We start from the raw sequence: 23,715 nt of genomic DNA, 5'->3' as shown, positions 1-23,715 counted from the left end.
GCAAACCCTCTCCGACAAATTGTCGTACAGTAGCCCATGTCCTCTCACAACAACTGAGCAGCTAGATAGGTTGAAAGGTTTTTGCGTCCTCATCCTGCCTGAATAATTGGATATAGAACTGTGTGCGTGGATTAGAAGAGTTCAGTTAACAGGGCCCTATCAAACTAGGCTTATAGGTGCTTTAACTCAGGGATTACAGGAGCCTGGTGATGAATAAAACACTTATTGTTGCAACAGTAGGCACAGGCGGTGTACGGAGGCAAACACTAGCCAGCAGCAAAAATAAATTTATATGACTTAAATTTGACCAGACATGAGATTAAGAATGTGGCTCAGATGGAAGTGGTCAGTTTAACTGTATTCCGGCAACCCCCTCTGAGAGAGAAGCGTTTGTTTTGATCGTGGGTTAAGGCTTTATTTTGACTCCTCTATAAACTCACTGGGTCTAAAAATGTGTGAAAGTGGAACAACAAAGAAGCTCATCGGGAACCATCCACTTGACTGTTTGTAATTACGGAACAAAGGAATTCCTCAAATACTGATACCTATACTTCATGCAAAGTGTCGTGTTCAAAGGACCTGTTTGACCACAGATCACCAGAGTCTAATCGTGCATGTGTGCGGTCAACCCGTCTCCCTGGACTTCATTTAACAAGCTCTCAGAAAAGTGCAAGTGAGAACTGGAAGATTGTGCCATCGACCACGGGCGGCAGGGCGGCGGTGTGCAGTGGCCAAAAAACACCAACGTGTAAGATAAGGTTGGGCGTTGTACAGAAAGCACTGAGCTGGATGGCCGTGGTGGCTCAATGCAAACCAAATGTTGTCAAGTAAACAAGTGCATGATGTTTGTGAGTGAGCGGTGGCAGGAAAGCTGCAATGAGACTTCCTGACTGTGGGCTTAGTGCAGCCTGTAGCATTCCTGAGCTGCTTTGTGGCAAGCTGACACCCTACTTTCATTGGACCAAGGTTTCACAAGTTGTCCCTGTGTGATGTGAACCAACCCGACTCAAAGACAGGAAGGCGAGATTAACAATGCACTGCCCAAAGACATACCTGAATACGCCTGAAAGGGTATTGTACTTTAATAAGCTACTCTATGCAATGCAGTGTTGCGTGGATGGTTGGTGTCGTAGCTTTTTTGGTTTGGCTTGTTGGTGGATAGTCGAGACTTTGAAACATCTGAGAAGCAGTGTTTTCGAAAAACTATTTGTAGGTTTACCTATGTAGAAGGCAAAGTTTCATCAAAGATTGTCAAAGCTGCTGCCTTACTCTACAACGACAACAAATGCTGTAACACAAATGGCAGCAGAGGCACCAGAAACAGACTCGTGGAATACCGTCAACCGCACGACCTCGTCTGACTGCCTACCACAGTCAACCTCTCCAGAAGCTTGTAAAAAAAAAAAGGCCATTTCGGATGATAGACAATAAATATGCATGGATATACTGCGCCCACTGGCATGAAAATGAGCCACAATGTCGAACTCACAATCCCACAACACAATGCACAGACTAAACTCAAGCGTGAACTATTGAACGTAGCAATGCACCAGCAAATGCAAAAAAAAAGGACTGAAAAAATGAGGTATATCTTGTGGGTTTCTAAATATATGACCCACCATTTTATGAGAAAGTCTAAGCATTCGACACATTTTAATAGGCCGCAGTGACACACAGTGTTTTTGGAAATAAAACTTTTTTCGCTAGAAAACTCAGATGGCCTTTAGTATACCACAGAACAGCATGCTAGCATGAAAAACAAAAACAGTCAGACGGAAGTGAGACCTCAAGCGTGCTCTTTTGGAAATGTAAAAAGATGCATCCAAACACACCCCTCCTGTTTCAGACAGCTACGAACCCCCCGCTAACTGTCAAGCGTAGTTGTATAGGATGGACAGGGTTCGCTAGTCGCCCTGAATTACACTTCCCTTAAAAAATGTAACAAGAAGTAAAGCTATATTTCACAGGAAGAGAAAAGAGGAGGACTAAATGTTGCAATACATTGATGCTCAGAGTATGCTAGCATGCTAGATGCTTAGAATATTTGCTTTCAAGTACTGCTATGCAACACATTAGCATGTTGATATGCTAACTGTTATCAATTGAATCAAATCCAGTATAAAAGCGAAGGACTGTGAACATCAGCATGCTAGATGCGTATTGGCTATCCAATTCGGCTATGCTATACATAAGCATATTGACATGCTAACTGAAATTAGTTTAAAAGTGAAGTACTTTGGCACTCAACATTAGCAATGCTAGACGCGTGTCGGCTTTCAAATGCTCTTCGACAACACATTGGCATGTTGATATGCTAAATGTAATCAATTGCATAAAACCAATTTAAAAGGTGAATGACTTAATTTCAGCATACTTTGACACGCAACGTTGGCATGCTAGATGCTAAGAATATTTGCTTTCAAATGCTGCTATGCTACACATTAGCATGCTAATACGCTATAACTCCAACCAATCTGTTTATTTAAAGTTATTTAAGTCAATTATAGTTAAGAATGAGATGTTTTCAAGGACCAAGGTGCAAAAAAAAATACATTATACAAAACACTATATAAAAATACTATATAATACAGTTTCAAAGCACTAAATACAATCATTACACTACATATGAATATCTATATGACAAAGTCCCTGATTCACGTGTTCTTGGGAAAGAGAAGGTAGAGAAGGAGGTGAATCAACATGTTGTCATGGTAATGTTATCAGCGAGCTCGAAGCTGCACTCGTATTGTGGCTGCAGACATTGAGTTGTATTATGACTCTGAATGAAATCACACATCATACTGACTATCAAAACATTTACTCGACAGACAGGTCAACATTCAACAATGGATTGGGAATGTGGTTACACAAAGAAATCACTGTGTTGCGAGAGAGAAAGGAAAGTCTGGCACATCTTCGCCGACCTGACGTCAGAGCTCAAGAATTAGACGGCTACAAACACATCATGACAATGGTCGACTGTCCTCGCTGCCGCTTTGCTTGTTTCCCTCTCATTTCGCTGGCATGTTGGGACACAGACTGATTTAATGACATCAAGTGAGCAATTATCTTTAGCCCAGTCAGTGCACAAGAGTAAACACAAAATTTGCGATAAGCATCTCTGTGAAATGACTGGGAAAATGTGAGTGACAAGATAAAGACAAGTTGGACCCTTCAAACCCTGATCATGTCCACAGCTCCTAAAATAATAACTTCACAGGTGGTCTGCACAGCCCGTTTCCTGCTCGGAGCTTTGGTTACAGAGTCTTGCTGGTTGTTGCATCACAGATTTCAATATTTGCCATCCTCCAGTATCGTGGCCGAATACAACCCAAGCATCCCAAAATTCGTTCTAAATCTTCAGTAGGTGACGATATAACATGCCCCAACATGTTCATGTCCAACAAACCTATGAGATGAATAAAAGAGAGCATAGCTCGGCCAAGGCCAAAAAAATCCTAGACAAAAAAAGGAAGTGATAACCTACATTATTTATTTGTCATAACACATAGTTAAAGAAAGTTTAAAAAGACAAACAACATTTTTTTTTAAATCCTGGATTCGCCCATTCATCCGCACCCACACCAAACGGGTTCTTTCCAGGCCAAAGCTCCATGCCTTAACCAAATTTGGTGGAAATTGGTTTAGTGTGTTTTTGCGTAATCCTGCTACCGAATAAACCAACAAACAGACACGGGTGAAAACATAATGTCCTTGGCCGAGGCAATAATACGATTTTGGCCTGTAGGCGGGTCACTATCTGGATGTCGACCAATCAATTACAGTGAAACACTACAGACCTGCCCACTAGGATACAAAACTGTTTAATAATCAATGTTACTTGTAAAGAATTAAAGAGAAATAGACAAACGAAGAAACACAAACGACACAGTCGATGGTTGCTGACCTCTGCTGCATGATTTACTATTCTGCTTATTTCGTATCTAAACATAGACTCAGCTGCAGTATATGTGAGGGCCGAAGTCCATGTTGTACTAAGATAACTTGGTATATATCAGATACAGTATAATGCCTTATTATTTATTCATCTTTTTGTGAAATGATGAATGTGTCCAAGCAATTGAGATTAAAATCGCTATTTATATTCATATCGTTAAAGGGCTTCAAGGCTAATCCATCATAAACACTGATGCTGCAACCAATCAATGACAATATGTCAATATAGAGTATATTAAGCAACACAATAACAACAACAGTGTTGAGTCACATATAGGAGAGTTTAGTTACGTACCAGTTTCAGGCCACTGTGCCTCATTGAAGACACGTTTTTTCTTATTTTTAAAACAATCGCTAAACTAAAACTGCTGGTGCAATCTATGAGGAACAATAAGGACTGCAGTGTCCTCCTATTGTGTCTTCCTTTGTTTTTTCAGTTTGGTTTCTAAATATAACTAAGACACACTGTCGCTGGCATCTCACATGGGAATTCACGCGCTCATTCAGTATGCACAGCCTATACTGCACTAACTCTATTCAAAGGCATCAAAATCCAGAAAATCGTATGTAACGACAACCTAAATTCTTCCACTCATCACATGTTTTCTCCTACTGTGAAATCCCTCCGGCCTCTGTATAATCCTTTACTGTTTTTCGGTGCATTAAGACTTGGCAGCTCAGATGTAAGTCTCTCTTTGCATCTCTGTGTGTCAGTCTCCACCTCATTTCTAATGGATGTTCCGAGAGTCGAACACGCGTCAATAATTTATCCAGTATTCATATGGAGTTTCATGCTTGAATTAAACAGAGACTGTTAACATGTTGGCCTGATTCTGCTGATTCTGCAGCTTCGAAAGTATATTTAATAAAAAAGAAACTCTTGACTTGTGAAATCTTTTCGCAAGTGAAAAGTAAGACGCACGGTCTCTGAGCTCAAGAAAGAAAAACGCTACATTGGCCTCGTGTTTGAAATTCGTGCAAACAGACGGTGTTTTCGCTCTGTTGTGTGGTAATAGACTGTCGAGAGAGCCGAGCTATCGGGAAACCGAGGGAGGCAAAGGCCCAGACCTTTATGCTTTTCTTGGCTCTGTGCGTTTGCTCGTCTCCGCTCACGTCCCTGTCGTGTAAATGTTCGAAGCACGTGCGCTGTTTGGTGTTTATTTCCTGGGTTTTGCCGGTATCTGAACATGCGTTTCGACATGGGCAGTTGGTGCTCCGAGGTCTTGTTTGTACAGTGCTATTTAATATTCTTGTGTGTATGGCTGCCGCATAGAGTAAGCACATGTGGCAGATGCACAGCAAAGCATGCACACAGGGGGACATCCGTCACTAGTAGCAGATATAACCATCATCATTTCTTATTCATTGGAGCGCTGCATGAGTCCCTCGGCTACAGGGTAGGGGCCACACAGCTAAATGCACACCATGTCCTTCCTTATTAAAAGATGAACGAGTAGAAGACGTCATCAGTAAATTGCACGGCTTCAGCAAAACAAAAATTCTTTAACATCAGCCGCTCAGGACGCTCTCCTCGCCGCGTGAAGGTCACATCGTTGCAAATATTATCATTTCCGTAAAAAAACTTTCATCTCCCTCTAATGGCTTCAGTCTCGCACTACGCACCCAACCCTCACACCCACCTCCCCTCTTCTGCTCTGCGTTTACATCAAAGCAAGGAGGAAAGCCTTTGAGAGCCAATCATATTAATGTCCAGTCAGACTCTCGACTCTACTGGACTGGACTGGAGGGAGGGGGAACCGGAGGCCGAAACCCCAGCTGAGCTTCCAGAGGCCAGCTGGTCCCAGGCCAAACCACACTGTGTTGTGACACACTGAACCACACAAACAGAGTGTGTCAGAGTGACACTGATAGACTGAGCTCTGATGGAGTCTGCTAATGACTAATGCTAGTAAGAATTGGAGAGAGTGAAAATGAAAGTGGCATAGAAGGCCCTGTTCAAACCTGGTATTAACATCAGTCCCGATTGATTCTATCACAAGTGCAAAGCTCTAAGTAGGTGTGTGAACACACCCAAGATGCACACATTGGTGATCTGATCACTCAGAATCACATTCGGAGCTGGTCTGGGACACATGGCTGCATCACACTATTGACGTTGGTTAACCCTAAGCCGCCACATATTGATTTTCCAATTTCTTTCATAAACTAAGTTTTTACCACGTTTTGCGTTGCACTGCTGGCAGTCGAGTCGCGCAGCAATCTGCATCAATGTTTCAAAACAACTACGTTTTTGCCCGTCCAGACTACATCACCGCATCCCCGGAGGTTTTAAACTAAAATGGGGGCGGGCAGCGTTTTCCGGCTTGAAAACTCCAGAGTAGTGTGGACGGCAGACGTGAACGAAAGGCATTTTTAAATGAAAACACGGTAATGTGGATGTAGCTCGAATACCAGGTCTGAACAGGACCAAAGGGGTCAAAGGTTAATTGTTGCCCACTTACATAGTTTCATCCTCATTGCCTTGTTATGCCCAATCCTTCTATTAACATGTCTTCTTCCATCTTGTTGCCCTTAAGCACTATTTATTTCATTGCTTTGATTTCAGCCTTTACTCATTACTACGTGGCTCTCCCAGTATATACACTCAACTGAGTCATTTCCACTCGTGCTATCGGCAGTCACGCACATACATCATCTACACATGCCTGGCCATATGTAACACACTGCGACGTGAGAGGAGGAGCTACTGTACAGGGTCACTACTGTCCAACGGCTAAAGCTAATTCGCGCCTGCCTGACTGACCTGAGCCATTAACCCTCCATTTGTCATGTTAAACTCACGGTGGCCAATGGACTGGGAGAGAGTGGGGTTTGCAGGGAGAGGCTGATTTGTGATGACACATCTTCTGTTGCAGCTTCAGAAAGGAATGTAATCCACAAACACACACACACACACACTGCACTTTATGGCATCGTCAAGCAGACGAGGCGTTCAAGCTAATGGACTTCAAAGGGCCTCGGAGGGGCAGGAGGGGGGCAGGGGGTCAGGAGCCTTGAAGGCGGGGAGGGAAAACAACACAGATGTGAAGCACAAGCTTTGTCTAATGTCTGGGGGAAAGATTTGGATGATGTAAGGTAAATCAAAAAGGCTGTGAATTTGGAAATTGAAGTAGATAACTGCTTTTAGAACAAATGGACTTAACTGGACTGTGATGTAGCACGTTTTAATAGGGCAGCCTTAATAAACAAGTAAATAATGGCTTTATTAATGTGTCGTTTACTATTATTGTCACTATCACGTGCGGCATTCGTAAAAATCAATGTAGGACTTTTTTTAATTATCTGTGGTAAGATGTGCATACGGCTCAGCCTCAGACTGACAGGTACAGTACTGACAGTTGCGCAGCGACAGGCAGACACATGTAATGATGTGTGAAAGACGTAATCCATGAGGAATTAGTTTGAATACAGCTCAGCCTGACCCTCTGTATCACACTAGAGGGAATACTGGCTCCCCCCGGGAGGCCTCAAGTGCCAGTTAATGTTACCGTTCGAAGACTGGATGAAGTCACTGTGCTGGTGTGTCTCGGTGTAGTGTGTGTAGAGCATGTCGGGACAGTCTGGAGCGCAGGCAGACTTACCATGTGGTAGTTGATGATCTCCTGGAGGCTTTCCCCGCACTTTTCCAGGAACTCCTGCACAGAAAAATAGCACAAAAACATTATGATATTACTGTAAATTAATAGTCTAGTATTTGCAGCTGCACTTGCAATAAATGGAGGAAGTCAAAGCTGTCACAAAGTAAAACAAAACTTTATTTGAATTCCAAATTGGAAGAAAATGAAAAGCCCTGCAAGGTTAAAATAAAGTCGAGGCTAGTTAAAGTCACTGAAGTGTACTTTCGAGCTCAAGAGGATTTGTTTCCCTTGAACCTTGTACGGGAAAAGGAACTGTAATTGCAGGGCTGATTCTGATCTTTTTTTCTTTTCTTTTTTTTTACAATGGAAATTACAAATATGAAGAAGACTTTAATAAGAAACTCACAATTAGTCATACGACTCAAGCCAAGAAGGCTTTTAATAGTACTTAATGACTGCAGCAATGAAAATAGTCCGAGACGCTGGTGCTGTGCCTCTGAGCCAGAAGTAAGTTTCCAGACCTGATCTGATCCTCACTTACTAATGTGTTAGTAATCAGGTTTAGTCACACACACACAAACACACACACTCATAGAGTACAGAGCTGTTGAGGCTCACAACCATAGCGGAGGAAAGTCAACTAAAGGCAATAAAGCCACAATAAAGAGGACAATGGATCAAACGGTGACCAGATGAAACGACTTGGACACATTCCATGCTCATTGGAAACTCACCGAGATCATCTCATCCTTCTTGCACTGCTGCGACAGATCCCGGATGCCGTTGACAAAGAGTTTGTTGGCGCTCACGTACGCCTTCCCCGCTTCAATCATCCCACTGCATAGCTTCACCAGCTGTGGAGAAAAGAAGAAAGACACGGACAATTTGTAGGGGATGAATGAAGGTACCGCAGCATATTGTACATTTCATCGGACATATATTGATGTCAGCAGGCCCGTAGTTACCACTGAGGACAACGTCAATCATACCTGGAGCGCATGAGTGGACAGTTCATTGCGAAATTGAGCTATTGTGCATTTTGTCAATGTGATAGATGGAAATGTGAAGACACCAACATGTAAACACCAATCAGGCACAACATTAAAACAGGTCGATTTATTGTTCTGACTTATTGGTGAAACAATGTGATGAAAGAAAAAACTTAAATCACCGGGAGGGTAATGGTGTGTTAACACCAAACGTGAAGCAAATTTTCGCGTTGCGTTACTCACTCAAATTCGGCCGCAGGATCATTTGTGTTTACTTGCGTGGGTAAAAACACAACTGGCGAACGACAGTAATGTCGGGAGGATAACAACTCTAATTGGCTTTCGCGGTTTTGCGACAGTTGAATATTTCGCTCAAGCTCAAATATTTCAGTTCAAGCGAGTGATGCATTGTCTTATTATTTAATCTCAGCACGCAAAATGTTTTCTTTGAACTTGGTATGAACCCACCAGAAGTCTAATATCCTGGCAACTGCCCTGAATGTTGACTGTGATCATGTCGTCTCTTTATATTCACAGACTGCTATTTCCCCAAGGCTCGGTGAAAAGCTTGGTGAAAGGCCTTGGTGAAATAGGAATCAACTCAGCCACAGCACTCAAGTTTTTGTTGCCACATCAAAATCTCCCATCTGGCCGAGGATCCAAGTCATGCAGACGCATGTTTGTTGTCGTCTAGTTACCACGTGAGGTGACATATGCTAGTGGGCACATTGTCCATGTGTTAGCCATCCCGGCGAACAAACCGTGCCCCATGCCGGCGAACAAACACGTAAGTTACATTATTAATGTCATCCAGGGCTGGACTGACAACAGAGACTGATAATTCAGCAGGAATGTTTGGTGTTTGAAGCAACCACATACTGTAACGTATTAAAGGGAGCACGCTACTTACCCTTATCTGCGACCGTCAGCAAAAAATTGTGCGATATCTGCCTTTAAGTCTGGTTTGTTTGGCTTCTATTTTCATGAGAGGAGAATTAATTGCTTCTTTATTTTTTTTCACCCTCTGTTCTGTCGCCAAACTGTCTGTTTTTCAGCACCATCTGCTACCCAGACATACTGTAAAGACTGAACTGCCCTGCTCTTACACTACGTACTGGACGAGCTAAACCCCCCAAATTTTGAACAGATGATGACGCTAGACGAAAAGCCCCTTCACCAAAGTGATCTCAAACGTGAACCCCCGTGTTGGTGCTGGTGGAAAGGTCCGGTGACCATGGATACACACATGTAACATATGAAAGCTTAAGGGATATTTTAGCCATAATTTTTTTGCCTGGAGCAACACCGCTGACGCTGCCATAAATGACCGTTTTAAGGGAGTGATGTCGACCAAGAGCTGAAGCACAAGAAAACAGAACAATGTAGAGTTACACAACAATGAGGTTTCAGTGGTGACGAACAGAGCGTTGGAATCAAGATCAATCCATTGAAATGTGGTGCTAAATAGTTTCTTCTTCCCCCTTCCCATGATCTAATTTTGAACTGCACAACTGGATTATATTAAAATGAAATCATTCATGCAGAGTGCAGAAAAAGGATTAGGCGATGCCACAACTGCAGACGCTGCTGGTGAGTAAAAGTTGTTAAATTGCCGTCTCTCCGATGTTTTGAAGACACAGGCTTCATGAAGAAACTGGAGGAGAACTGCATGATAATAAATGTTGACTATTGCATTAAAAAGTGGAAAGGATCCCTTTCGGTGAGAATGTAACTTTATTGGGAGTTTCCACCACTGATGGCAGGAAAAGAACCGCCTGTCTGACTAATCCTGGCTCTCGCTGCCACGTACTGTAGTTCAGAGTCAAAAGATGGACAGATGGAGCTGTGACTTGTGCATTACAGGCAGAGCATCTGGCTGCCTCATTACAGGGCAACCGGATGCTGAGAGGCAGCGTGGTGCAGTCTAATGTTTTCAGCGAATCCCATCTTACACTGCTGCCACATCACGTCTGAACAAACCTGAGCTGGACTGAGCGACATTACACTGCCCATTACGTGAAGTGTGGACTAAAATCATGCTGAGAGAGCGAGCAGCTGAGTGTAACGGACAAGCTGTGTCTGATGCAGTGGATAGAGTCTCTGCAAGGAGAATTGCTTCGGGCAAGGAGGCCGAAACTACTGCAACATGCAACATGTGGTACACACCACATTTATATCCAGAAGCAAATCTCAACAGATTTTCCAGAGCATTAGCAAAAAGATATTCAAAGATAAGTGAAGTCAAATAATATTGGGCGCATCAAAAATCCCCAGCTGGTGGCTCCTGTCCTCCAGCCGGGCGCTGTGAAATCACCGCAGAAGAGGGCGTAACATGATGATGCAACTAAAGCGGCATGAGTCAAATCTCAAACAGTAGAAGAACACGGAGAAAACATGATCGAAATGTGGCGTTTGTGTTTGATTCCTGTATTAATTTGAGGAACGTTACAGCCTCCTCATCACTTCTGCTTCTGTTTTTAATCTCGTGAGTCAAACACAGATCACAATCTTCATGTGTGTCACGATTTATTTACTGTTGCATTTTTGAATAAAAAATCTTTTCCACCTCAGCCAGACGTTTTTTGGATTTTGACTTTTTGTAATTTCTGGCATTTTTTAATGTGCAAATCGAAAAAATACTAAAGGAAACAGGTGAACAGAAATGCACCTTCTGTTTAGGGCCTCGCGAGGAGAAGTGTAACATGCTTATTGAGCAATGTGCCAATCATTTTCTGTCCTTTTACGTAGTGTTGATTAGATTTGCCTCTTAACTGACACAGCACAGAAACATTCTGCCTCTGGACCAGATGATGAACCTGACAGATAAATTGCGTCTTGTAGTGACAACAGCAAACGTCTTACCTTGTCGAGCTTTGCCTCGATCTCCACGACCTCAGTCTCCACCTCATCGATATTTGCCCTGAAAGACAAAAGCAAGAGAAGCTCTTAGTTCACAGATTTCCATTAAGGTCGCTCCAATTTCTTGGAAAACAGACGTTCTCGACACTCCATAAAACTGTGAATGACAGGCAGAGTTTTGCGAAGCCAGAACATGTTTGTGCATCAACATGCAGGAGTTTGGTATGGTTTCTTCTTTAAGTGGCTGAGACGCCGCCCTGGGAGAAGTTCAGCGCTGTCAAAACAAAGTGACAGACGAGGTCTCCACTCAGCGGGGGGAACACGGCAGTCTGGCTCGTTCCGCAGCCCCCAAGAATCCACCTACCCACTGACTGTCAGCGGCACCACCACACCCAGCTGCATCTGGAGCCCCAACCTCCGAGAGAGGTGTGATTTACACCCACAGCTGGATGATGTCGCTCAGTAGCTTCTCCATGAGTCGACGTCATGGAGGCAGCATGTGGATCATCAACTCTGCCTTGACGTGTTAGTTGGCCTGTGAACATTTTACCGACACGTTCTGTATCAACATATTTGCAACTTGCCAAATACGTAAATCAGAAAATGTTCCCTCGTGCGATCGTACAAGCAAATGTTATCCAGTCGCAATTACAGTACGCTTTCTGTTGCAGTTTGGTTGTATGTAATTAAGAATTTTTCTTGGGGGGATTCTGGCAGCTTTCTCTGACATGCAGCGAAAGCTCGTTTTTCAATTTCAATATCAAGGAGACGGTAAAACAAATCACAGCTCTACACACACACACACACACACACACACACACACACACACACACACACACACACACACACACACACACACACACACACACACACACACACACACACACACACACACACACACACACACACACACACACACACACAAACACACACACACACACACACACACACACACACACACACACACACACACACACACAGGAGCCCTGTGATGAGAGTATCTGTGGCATATATCGGTCATGCCTGGCAGGATATAAAACTTGGATCTCTGTCTCATCTCTTTCTCTCTGGCCTCGGGCGGATTGGCCCGCTTGGCCTGGGCTGCAGAGAGCTCGGGGGAACGAAGGATGGCACATGCTCTCACGCTCCTCTCCGCCTCCCGACCATCTCCTCGTATATGGAATTAAAGAAGCGGAGGGGGGAAAAAATTCCCCAGAGAGGAAATAGCTGTCAAAAGTTCCAACTCGCGCAGAGTCGAAACATATGTTACCTAAATAATCAACACCGTATTATTCCACGTGTGGACATGTGTTATTGTGACCTCAGCTGATCTCCTACCCAAAACAGCCTGCAGCCGAACGACCACACCCAGGGATAATCCTGCAGTGAGCAAGGCTGTTTTCACTGCTGATGTCATTTTATGAATCTGCCCTGTTTTTAATGTGATAATGCAGAGGGGCTTAGTGGGCTCTCGCTTTTCAGGAGGCCCGGGTCACCCGCGCCTTTCCAGCAGGAGTCGGGCTGATTTCGAAACATTCTTTTTTTGTTTCATTTGTGTGTTGCCCAACACAGTTTACAAGTGGGTGGCCCATTCTCATTGGCTACAAGCCAGAGGTTTTCAGAACCAACTCAGCATTATCTGCAGCTCCTTTGATGTGATGAAAGGTGATGAAGGTTCTGCTCAACCTATTGTAAAACTTAAAACAAATTACACATTTAAATATATACTTATTTTGTTTCCTTGGCCATTTATTGAATAAACCATAGTAGAAAGTTAATTTCACTTTATTTTAGATGTCATAGCTCATGAACACAATGGCTCTCGACAGCTGACTTTACAAAAAAGAAAAAAGAATTTAGCGAGGTGGAGGTAGAAAATTTCATGTCACAAGATTCATATGAGGGGTCACGAGATGGTTCACAAGACGAGAAGGAAGATGACAAAACAACACACAACGTCTGATAATGTGAGAACCTCAGTCTTTGGTTAAACTGTTTACAGACTAACCGTTACAAATGGGCACCAGTAGGCCTTCAACAGTTGTTATTTTTATATTTCTGGTTGATCTGCAGTTTATTCTTTTAATTAGTAAATGAAATAGTGGAAAAAAACAGCCAACAAGACAAAACGATATAACGCAGAGGACACAAAACACAAAATCATCACATTTGAAAAACTGGAGCCAGGGAGCCACAAATTATTGAAATCATTAATAAAAATAGTCAGTATCAGTATCTTGCAGTGAAGGCCGGGGATTTGGCGCTGGCTTCTCCAGCACAGCACTGATCCTAATGCAAACGGAACCAGTGTGGATCAACGTGGTGACCAACGGCCCAGCTAGAAGATCCAGATGTGCAGACTCTGGCTCGTGGGACAGCTGCTCCCGCCGATGAACCCCACCCAGCCCCAGGCTGTAACCCCCCCAACCCACTACCCTGTCTCACTGCACACGCCTCCCATAATGGATGCACAGAGAGCACCCCCCCCCCCCGTAGTCAGGGCAACCATCTCCTAAGTGGGCCGCAGAGGTCCCCGATGTGCTCGTGAGTTGACCCTTATTCACACCACAGGGGGACGGAGAAGCTGAGTGGATAATGACACACGAGTCACAAGAAGGCGTCTGTGACAGGAGATGACCGTCGCTGCCTCATCAAAAGCTCGTCAGGAGACTGTTAAACAGCAGCGCGTCGTCCACACGTGCTTCACATTGTCAATAAACATTCTCTCCTCAACGGTCGCCATCGTGATGAGTTTAGAACTCGCCTGGGCAGGTTGAGAGGAACATGTTTGTGTGCAGGGTCGGTCTGGGATCATTTATCTGACATGGAACAGTGCAGTTAAACGCTGGTGTAAAAAAAATCATTATACACAAGGACATTGTGCTGAGCAAGCGGCAGGGCCGCTGGTTTCTGGGCTGCTGACGGGGCGACCAGACCGACGGCTGAGGTGCCGTTCACCAAGTTTCGGAACAGCTCTGTTTTCTCTCTGGTCCGCGAGGCGACTCTCGTCTTGACTTCATTCACACGACGCTGAAACAAGTTATTTTTTAAATGATGAAATGTAAAATAACCCATTTGTCCATGCTGGTATTGTTGTGTGGTGTGTTTGAACTATGACTTTTACAGGTTCTACAAGCATCAGTGGGAAAAAAAGAAAAGTATTCATACAAAAATTTAACCTGCAATGACCACATGGGGTAATTATCTGCAACAAGGAGGTTATGTTTTCATCCATGTCTGTTTCTTTGACGACCAAACCGATTTCCACCAAACACACAATTTGAAAGGACCCAGATTTGATTGAATGCTTTTAAAACACCATCCCCTAAAAATTCATCATATATTCTCAAGCTCATTATATATGTGTGGAAGATTAATCTCTGACGGTTTAAGTAGAAGTTTAAGTGTGAAACAGAAAGAACTCGGTGAGCAAGTCTTGGCTGCTGTAAGTGTGTGTGTGTGTGTGTGTGTGTGTGTGTGTGTGAGCTGGACGGCTGACAGAGATGCAGCTGGGCCCAGATAGGGGTGTCTGGGTTGTGTTTCGGGAGGGTGAGTCAAGGAGGCAGAAGGTCCTGGTGGTCTCGGTGGAGAGCGAGCAGGTGGGAGGCTGAGGACAGAGCCAACGCTGGGTCCAGGTAGTGACCCCCGACGTGCGTCCACCAGCTGCGGCCTCGGCAGCTAAACCCACAGACAGTGGCCAGCTGGGGAGAGAGCGAATTGGCCAGCGAGTGATGCAGCGGTGTCGGCGCGCTCTGGTCTCGGTGGTGCCAGCGTACAAACGACCACAGCTGTTGAGCAGGCTGGACGCGAGCTTCGAGTGATCCTCGGTAATCAGCCGACTGTTTGATATCAATCTGCCCGTTTGCTCGTTTCCTGCACTTCCCCCGAATCTCTTAATCTCATCTTAATTCAAAACTGTCCACAGACCATTTCATCAATGTGGAGAATGTTGGAGGTCGGGTGGGCTGGAGGAGGGGGGAAGCAAAGGGGGTTGGAGACGGGGTGGCCCAGTCTGTCTGAGGGGCGCCATTGTGACAAAGCACCTTCTTGTCTGGGGGAAAAAAAGAAGGCATTTTGTCATAATATTGATCGCTTTAGTGTCCTAATTGGGGCTGGACCGCACGGTTGAATGACTGAATGGAGGCTGGGGGTGGGTGGGTGGGATCCCCGAGCATATTCTATTCAGCTATGCCGAGTAGCAGCTCGGGTTATTCTTAGCTGCACGGCCCTGCCCAGCTCTCTCCATCCTCCTCCTCCTCCTCCCCCGGGCCACTATGTGCACTAATGCAGGGTCAAGGGGGCCTCCCTGGCTATGCAATGTTAAATATACCCAGTGCAATTTCACAAAAGGACTAACTTAGTCTCTCTGAAATGACTAGTAACCAGCTCCCCCGAACTGACCTGTCAAGCTTTGGCTTCCTCCACATGCTTAAACTGAGAACATCCTAAAAACAGATGCGTAAGTTTAAACCCTTGAATATTCACCCGTTCTCTTTCGGACGCAGACATCAGTGACTTTAGGAGAATCTCATCCCTAATTGGCTTTCACCACATCGTGTCGTGTGAATGCATTTCCAATGCAAAAAACATCAGAATTGATCTACTATAATTTTTTGCTTGACGCACATCATGAACCGACTCTATTAGTTTTGGGGGGTGAAGAAAAAATCTGGATCCTGAGTTTAGACCAGTGTAAGCAGCTGTGTCCTGCTCTAAATTGGATTTGATGTCCATCTTCACCACCCCTGACATATCAAGAGCTCTGATGTTGATCCATCAGTGCGATGATGCAGATTATTAAATAACTAACGTTATTTGCATTCTTCAGCAACAAACCAGCAGTCTGGAATCTGATTAATCAACATTATTTATAACTTTTCCCCCCCAATATATTTCGGAAAATAATTGTTACGCAATAAAAAGTCCAGGTCATGGAAAACTTGGACGGCTGATCTCTGAGCCGCGCAGACGGAGAACTCGTCTAATTTAGTGCTACTGTGTAATTAGTGGTCGATGTTTGTCAGACTGCTATTAAAATAACGTCTCTCATTTTCTTCCCGCTCCGTCAGACCTTCACACTTTACGTTCTGTCACAAAACTCGTCCGAAATTTGCTCAAATGTAACCACAAGGTGACGGTAAGCGGCACGTCAATGTAGAAGCCTACTCTTCTTTCTCTCTCTGCCATTTTAAGGACAAATCTGCGTCTGTAATCATTTAACCTGCATTTTACAGTAGATTCGTATTTCCGTTGCCTCTGACAGTGGCAGGTTTTAGAAAATGGCAAAAAAAAAGCGAAAGAAGAGAGGTGCCTTCAACGTTGACGTTATAAAGATTGTGTGATGATTGGTTTTTGAAACCAATATATTCATGCTTGATGTTCACTTTAGTCTGCAACGAAAGTGATCCCCAACCCTGACCAGTCTGGAGTTAAACGCAGCATCAAAATGAGTTTCAGATCATAAAAAAGTTCACGGAATGTTACGATGATTTCCTTCCATCTTTAGAAATCCAGAAGAAACTTGAACCAATGAAGGACCTGTGCTGTCGGCCTCAGACATACCTCACAGAATGCTTGACAGGCCATACCATACCAGGCCTATCCTTAAAGTAAATAGCCAATGCCGCATGCCCTGACTTTGACCTTATGACCTCCAAAAGAGCCTCAGTGCTCTTCCAGTTGGCATCACATTTTACATCATCATCCTGATAATTTCAGATTTACGATGCCCCGTAATGTGTGGTAACCCAGTCCTAATGCGTTTAAGGTGCAGAGTGAGTTCAAATGTCTCCGGTAATTCCCTCCCCAACATGTGTTCAAAGCTCCGACTATTGTTCATAAGCCGAGGCTTTTATTTCCACTTGAAGGCTTAGACGTGTCCCTCATACTTAAACTGGCCTGCGCTCTGTTCTGACAGGCGACAGCTCTGCTCTGCACAATAAATACTGCTCACATTTCTGCACCAGAATATGCTGAACCCTCTTCAACAACAACACACACACACACACACACACGCACACACACACACGCACATCTGCAGTAATGGCTTCACAGTGAAGTGACATGTCTGCTGCAACAATAATTACTCATATTGGCCACGATTGTAACGTTCTGCAGGCCTGAGCATCAAGCCAGCGGTGAACACATAGATTTAGTAGCCTGGATACCATCAGTCATAGGACAGGTGCTCAAAACAGTTCTGTTAGTGTGTGTGTGTGTGTGTGTGTGTGTGTGTTTGTGTGTGTGTGTGTGTATTAGGGGTGTAACAATTCAGCAATATGAATGAGGAATGGGTTTTTAACGTATAATGCTGCGTTCACATCAAATGCATAGTGTTACTCCCGCTAGTTTGGCGACCGGATCATTTAGATTAACTTGCAGGGGTAAACACAACCTAAGAATATCCGCCCGTTCTCTGTCGGATACGGACGTCAGTGACGTCGGGAGGATCACAACATTGATTGGCTTTCGCGACGTCTCGTCGTGCGAATATTTCGCCTTAGTTCAAATAGTTCCACTCGAGCGAGTAAATTGAATTCTCATTGCGTCACAGTCTTTGCGTTATTCACGTCTATTCGTGTCTTTGCATTGACTTTGTATGTGAAAGGTAGACAAAAGCCTGGCCATACAGTATGTAAGCTGGAACCAGTTAAATTCCATATTACAGATAATCATACAAAACCAAGATATAACTATTAATTGCAGCCCCCTATTTCACATGCAGTAGAAAGTATATCTGCTTTCACCTGCAAAAACTGCGTCATCAGCGTAGAAAATGAAACAAAATTCGTTCACGATTTGATAAAACAAAACAAAAAACCGTTTGCACTTCTTTGAATGCTTCAGCCTGTGCCCGACGTTGTGCCATTAAAATCTGCCAGGATGAAAGGCAAACCTCTCGCTGCCCTGAGGAACTCCAAGTGGAACAGTGACTAGTTCAACAGTGACTGGCCACCTGACCGAGCTTGTCCTCCTGGAAAAGCCACAAAAAAAAGCTGAGTCTATTTTCTCAGAGGAGCATGTGTGTGCTGTATCCTCTGTCTTCACAACGAGAGGCCTCATAAAACTGCTGACGAGGAGAGAAGGTAATTCTAGCCAAAAGCAGGACAGAAAAACACCCGACAGAACCACATTTGTATGAGATTCAGACGAGTCTTAATCTACCGCTTAAGTAAAAAATAGAATAATCCAACAGTGTGAAATGAACTCTATTGGGCTAATTCTGCACAGTTTTGTTGTTGCATCCAAAGACAAGTCTTGGAAATGCTAATTAGATTAGACAGGGTGTCTAAAAATAGCTGCCCGTGTTCTTCATTTTCTTTTCACCAACATTTCAGTCTCCACTTTAGGTTCAGTTTAGAGGAAGCTCTCCCCAGACAGTATTTGAATCACGGATGTATTAAAAGTGTTGTATGCGGCGCTGAGACTCGGCCTTGCTGCCAATTTCTTCCAATGGCCACTTGCGGCTGTGCGAAGAAAAAAAAATATCCACAAATAAACATTTTCCCCACCCATATAAATGAGATGTCTATAAAACTGCTGACAGGACCTGAAATTCCACATGAGGTTGTTCATTACTCTTTCTATTATGGTTTATTTTATTTTTTAATCCGTGGAGGTTTTTCATTGTAAAGCGTTCACAGAGGCTTGAAATGTTAAGTTTTATTTTCATCACAAGGTAAAGTCAATGGGCTGAGCAGGTAAACAGAGATGGAACCTGGGGGGGAACAATAATCTAAGGGCAAAAAAAATGGTTTTCCAAAGGGATTATCAAGTGGTTGACCTCTCAGTTAATTTTCGATTTCCAAGAGGCGTTACCAACGGACGCAGACCAAAATGCCTACGGATGCAATTGGACAGACCTACAACCACTGAGAGCAACAAATCACGTGACGTCTGTTGAGCGGCGCGATAATGTCAACAGACCAGAGAAGAGAGGAGATGTCTGTGACGACGATTCCACAATGTCTGTGAACCAGTGTTGCCGTTTTTGTGGGAGAAATGTGAAAATAACGGGTACTTTTAGTCAAATGCTCGTTCAGCAGCGGCAGCCATCTTGGTTGTTTACAAAGGTCACTTCTCTCTGCGTCGTGGTATAAACCCCGCCCGTTATCAGATGATTGGTTGTGATTGGACCGGCAAGATTTCTGCCTGGGGGAAATCATTTTCCAATGGAGGGGATCCAGACGTAGTCTGGCAGAGCTAACTGAATGAGCTCCCAGAAATCGTCTGGCTCCCTGGCTTCCATCTTCCGGCATTCAGCTCTGTGAAAGACTGTAGTCAGCAAGGTGTCAGTCTCCCAAACCAAAAAAGCATGATTCTGAGAATTAGAAAAGGTACATGTGCTGCTGTGAGGAATCCCCCAAAGCCATGAGCTGGGATAGGATCTCAGAAACTTAGAGTATCTGCATGTGGAGCCTGCTGAGCTTAACCGTAACAGGCCTGAATCAGAACATCCATCATCCTGAGAGCTGTCTGGACTGGAAACAATGGGATGGAAAAATATAAAAAGGAGAGTGAAAGAAGAGGGGAAAGGTAAAGGAGTCTGGCTGCAGAGACAGGGAGGGGGTGGGGGTTGAGTCTGTTTAATATATTCCTATCTCCTGAGTGCACACAACCTCTCCAAAATCAACACCCCTCATGTTTTGTTTTAACTGACAAAGATATCTAGGCTGGCGACAGGTTGAGCTCTCCACCTCAGATGACCGGTCTGCCTGCTGTGGGTGAACTTTTGCCTCTCTGCTCCCTACACCTCCTCCTCCTCCACCTTCCCTGCCACACCCCTGCAAACGCTCCGTCCGAAAAGCTCATGGGTTGGACACGTGCTGCTTTCTCTCCACGCCGAAGACCACAGCGGTCTATAAATCCTGAGGGAATAAAAAAACCAGAGAGGCACGACGTTCCTCCACAGAAATCAGCCAAAAACACGGGAAACACCAGCGTCAGAAACACATTTGGTGTTCATCTTATTCAGAGAAGCCACAAACAGAAGCAACATGTAAAATAAATAGTAAAATAAAGGTTTAACCGAGGACTGTTAAAGGCCAATACTAACAGCAAAAGGACTGACTGATTAATGTCAGTCATTGGTTAACGATCTGAGCTTTGCCAGAAACTACAAATCTCCCCCACAATTTTCTATATTAAAAATGATGCTTAGATCTTCGTTTGACACAGGAAAACCAGGAGTAATTAAAAAGTTCCCAAAAAGCAATGAAAAAAAAGGAGAACATAAACTTTATTGCTGGTTTTGCTGACTGATTGATTTTATATAACAGTGGTGAAAGACAACCCATATGACGAGACAGTATAAGGTCTGAAATTGGTCTGTTATACTGGCAAACACATATGAACCAGAATTAAAATAACATTTCATTTTTCATAATAATACGTGGTTTTCAACTAGTCTACATAACAGCCAGCTTCTTTTTGATTACTCATCGTAATTCAGTAGACTGATCTTCAAGTGTAAAAAAAGGTGGAATTGCCCTTTAAGAGAAGCCTGCTTGCATGAAAATGAAGCAACCCGTCATGGAAGATGAACACATCTGTCTTCTTCAACACACATGTTGGGATCTATTGCGGTTTTCTACGGCAACAAAACCATTCAAATGAAATTAAATATTCTCTCTGCTGTTACAGATCCTCCTCCTTTATCAGCCTGCTGGTGGCACGTTGGAACCTTGAACAACACATGCTCATATTTTCAGACCCTCCCTTGGCGGGAGACGTAAGTTCTGGCACTGTCCGACCGACCGACGGCTTCCGGGCAGGGAAGCAGGGAAGGAAGAGAGTCAGTCCCTGAGCACAACACAGGCGTAACATAACATCCCCACTTGAGTTGACCCGATGAATCCCATCTCCTCGATGTGCACATGATGAGAACAGAGGGACGACTTTCTTCTGCAGAAACACTCAAATCAAATTTCTGCAGCACTTCTGCAGCCAAGCTTGTTCCTGCACAAACTCCTGCCAGGGTTGTCAGTTGAAACGTCCAAGGGGGATAAAAACACCTCCAAGAATGAAAATCTGTCAAATTCTTTGAGAGTCTGTGAAATGTGCGTGTGTGGCGTCTTGCTGAGAGTTGGATGAGTAGATCTGTACCACTCTCATGTCGGCCATTGATCATAAAGTTACAGCCAGCAGCCATTTTACCCATTAGCCAGATTCCGTTGCCTTTGAACAGAGCTAGGCTAGTTGCTTACCTCTTGTTTTCAGGTTTTTTTTAAGCTAAGCTAAGCTAACCTGCTGCTGGCCGAACCTTCATTTTCACCGAGAGCAGCACCAGTCTTCTCATCTAACTCTTGGCAGGAGATGGAATAACTGTACCCAGTACAGTGGGCAAAGTTATTGTATGTATACTGTGTCACACAATTCATCCGCAGGGGACCATGAATTTGAAGCTGACCAACTGTATTTGTTGAAACATTTCGTTCCAAAAACCACAAAAATCGACCTCAAAGTGGCGCAAGAGGAAAAATCTGTGGATCAAGTTGGATTGAATGAAATTAATGTCCAGATAAAACAAAAATGTTGCAATCTATCTCATAGTCATCTCCAGTCTGGACCAAAGCCATTAACCCACTAAGAAATATTTGAACTCGGATTCAGATGATGCATTCCCTGACCAACCACAGCACTCATGGCCAAAAGTGAATGTACTTGCAGCCCTTTCACACCTCACTTACTCATGCACAAAACAGTAAAGGAACTGGCCGCCAAAACCCTGATTCCTAACCCAGCAACGACCCTTTGAGAGTGTTCCAACCCCTGGGGAGTGAGCAGCTGCCCCGAGCCCCCTCCCCAGCCCGGTCTGATCACACTCCACGCTCAGGCAGCGCAGGGCTACGAACCAACAAAAAGTGCGTTCGGCTGCCAAAAGAAAAAACAGAACATGTTTCACACTGACTGCTGCTGACCAACAGCAACAGCTGCAGATGTTTTATTTCCCGCTTTTTTTTTTTTTTGGGAATCTAGTACGCTCAAATTCAAACTGCAGTCAGCCCCGAACAGACGCACCAGGACAACATGGAGACGCTGACGAAGACATCCGGATAATTTGGATTAAAGCTAATTAACATCTTCGCGTGAGTTTAAAAAAAAAGTGGGCAGAATAATCAGCAGATGATAAAAGGCCCTTTTAAGTACAAAATATGTAAATGTGACAAGCACTGCTGCTTTCCTCTCATTGAAGTCATCCACTGGGATTGTTTTATAATGCTCAATAACATTGTTTCCATTTATAACTCGTCTTGCTCTGGGATTCATGCGGCAGACAAACGGCAAAACGTCTGCATCGTCTAATTTTAGCTTCTGCTCCCATTAATTCGGGGGAACATGACCCAAGTGAAGCCAGAGTTATTTGCTCAATGGTAGAACCGAATTCCTCCGTCTGCATACAAAATATGCACATACGTGTCAAAGCACATGGCGGAACTCCACAGTTGTAGGTCCTAATTCCCGTAATGTGGCAGAAGGCTTCTCTCCCGCGACTCAGGAGTTGGATCTGCGAGGGTTTTTCTTTCCTGTGTCAGCCTTTCCACTAATATTTCAAAAGCTTTAACTGTGGGTCAGCTTCGGAACAGACGTCCTCTGCACAATATCGCCTTTCATTATGTAGCCAGACAGCTGGAGAGATTTCAGTGCTGGAGACACTCATATGAAAGACTTTTATTTAGAAAGACATATTTTCAGAGCATCTTAAGTCTGTTTGATTAACCAGATAACAGCGATATCACTCTGTTCGCCCATGAGGGATTTGAATATTGGAACCACATGGGTGTCGGTCAAAGTTGGAGGACGAAAAAAAGAACCAGGACAACTGAGGTTTATCTGAGATCAGTGGAGGATTAAAAAGGAAGAGGAGGTGGAATAGTAGCATCCTTACTGGGCCACACTTCATCCGTCTCTAATAGTTACAGTAAATTTAGTTCTGCATGTCGCTATGAAATGATTAGTCCATTAACATATTTCCCGAAAATTACTCTGATTAGTACGTAATGTTTTTCCAGCTTTATTTCTATTTTCTGTCATATATCAGAAATCAAAAATACTTAATTGATCCACGGGGGAAATTGGGTATGACCATAAGCAAAACACCTTTGGCTTTTTGGTTGTTGGTCGGACAACACAGGTCATGTCAGGACGTCACTTTGGGCCTTGGGAAGCTAACTCTCAAAGAGAAGTAGGCAATTCTACTAGAGGATGAAATGATGTGGAAAACATGCGGCATGAGTTGAGTTTTGAGACTTTGGAGGCGGGGACAGTGGCTGATGCTCCAGTCCCCAGATTATCTAACCCCCCGTCTTGGC

General features: G+C 44.0%; 1 protein-coding gene across 2 annotated transcripts in view; it reads right to left on the bottom strand.

Annotated features, from left to right (window-relative positions):
- The window catches only part of acap3a (ArfGAP with coiled-coil, ankyrin repeat and PH domains 3a), a 62,962-nt gene that overhangs the window by 23,960 nt on the left and 15,287 nt on the right, over positions 1–23,715 (bottom strand). For both annotated transcript variants that reach the window (XM_035645548.2, XM_035645549.2), the window contains exons 2-4: positions 11,408–11,465; positions 8,291–8,410; positions 7,560–7,613 (exon numbers count right to left, since the gene is read on the bottom strand). In XM_035645548.2, the coding sequence (XP_035501441.2) occupies positions 7,560–7,613; positions 8,291–8,410; positions 11,408–11,465 (232 nt within the window). The remainder of the gene's footprint in view (positions 1–7,559; positions 7,614–8,290; positions 8,411–11,407; positions 11,466–23,715) is intronic.

This window comes from Scophthalmus maximus, chromosome 3 (assembly GCF_022379125.1).
Source record: "Scophthalmus maximus strain ysfricsl-2021 chromosome 3, ASM2237912v1, whole genome shotgun sequence".
Classification (NCBI taxonomy): Eukaryota; Metazoa; Chordata; class Actinopteri; order Pleuronectiformes; family Scophthalmidae; genus Scophthalmus; species Scophthalmus maximus.
The sequence above is the reverse complement of the archived record's forward strand: the minus strand, read 5'-3'. Positions and strand labels throughout refer to the sequence as shown.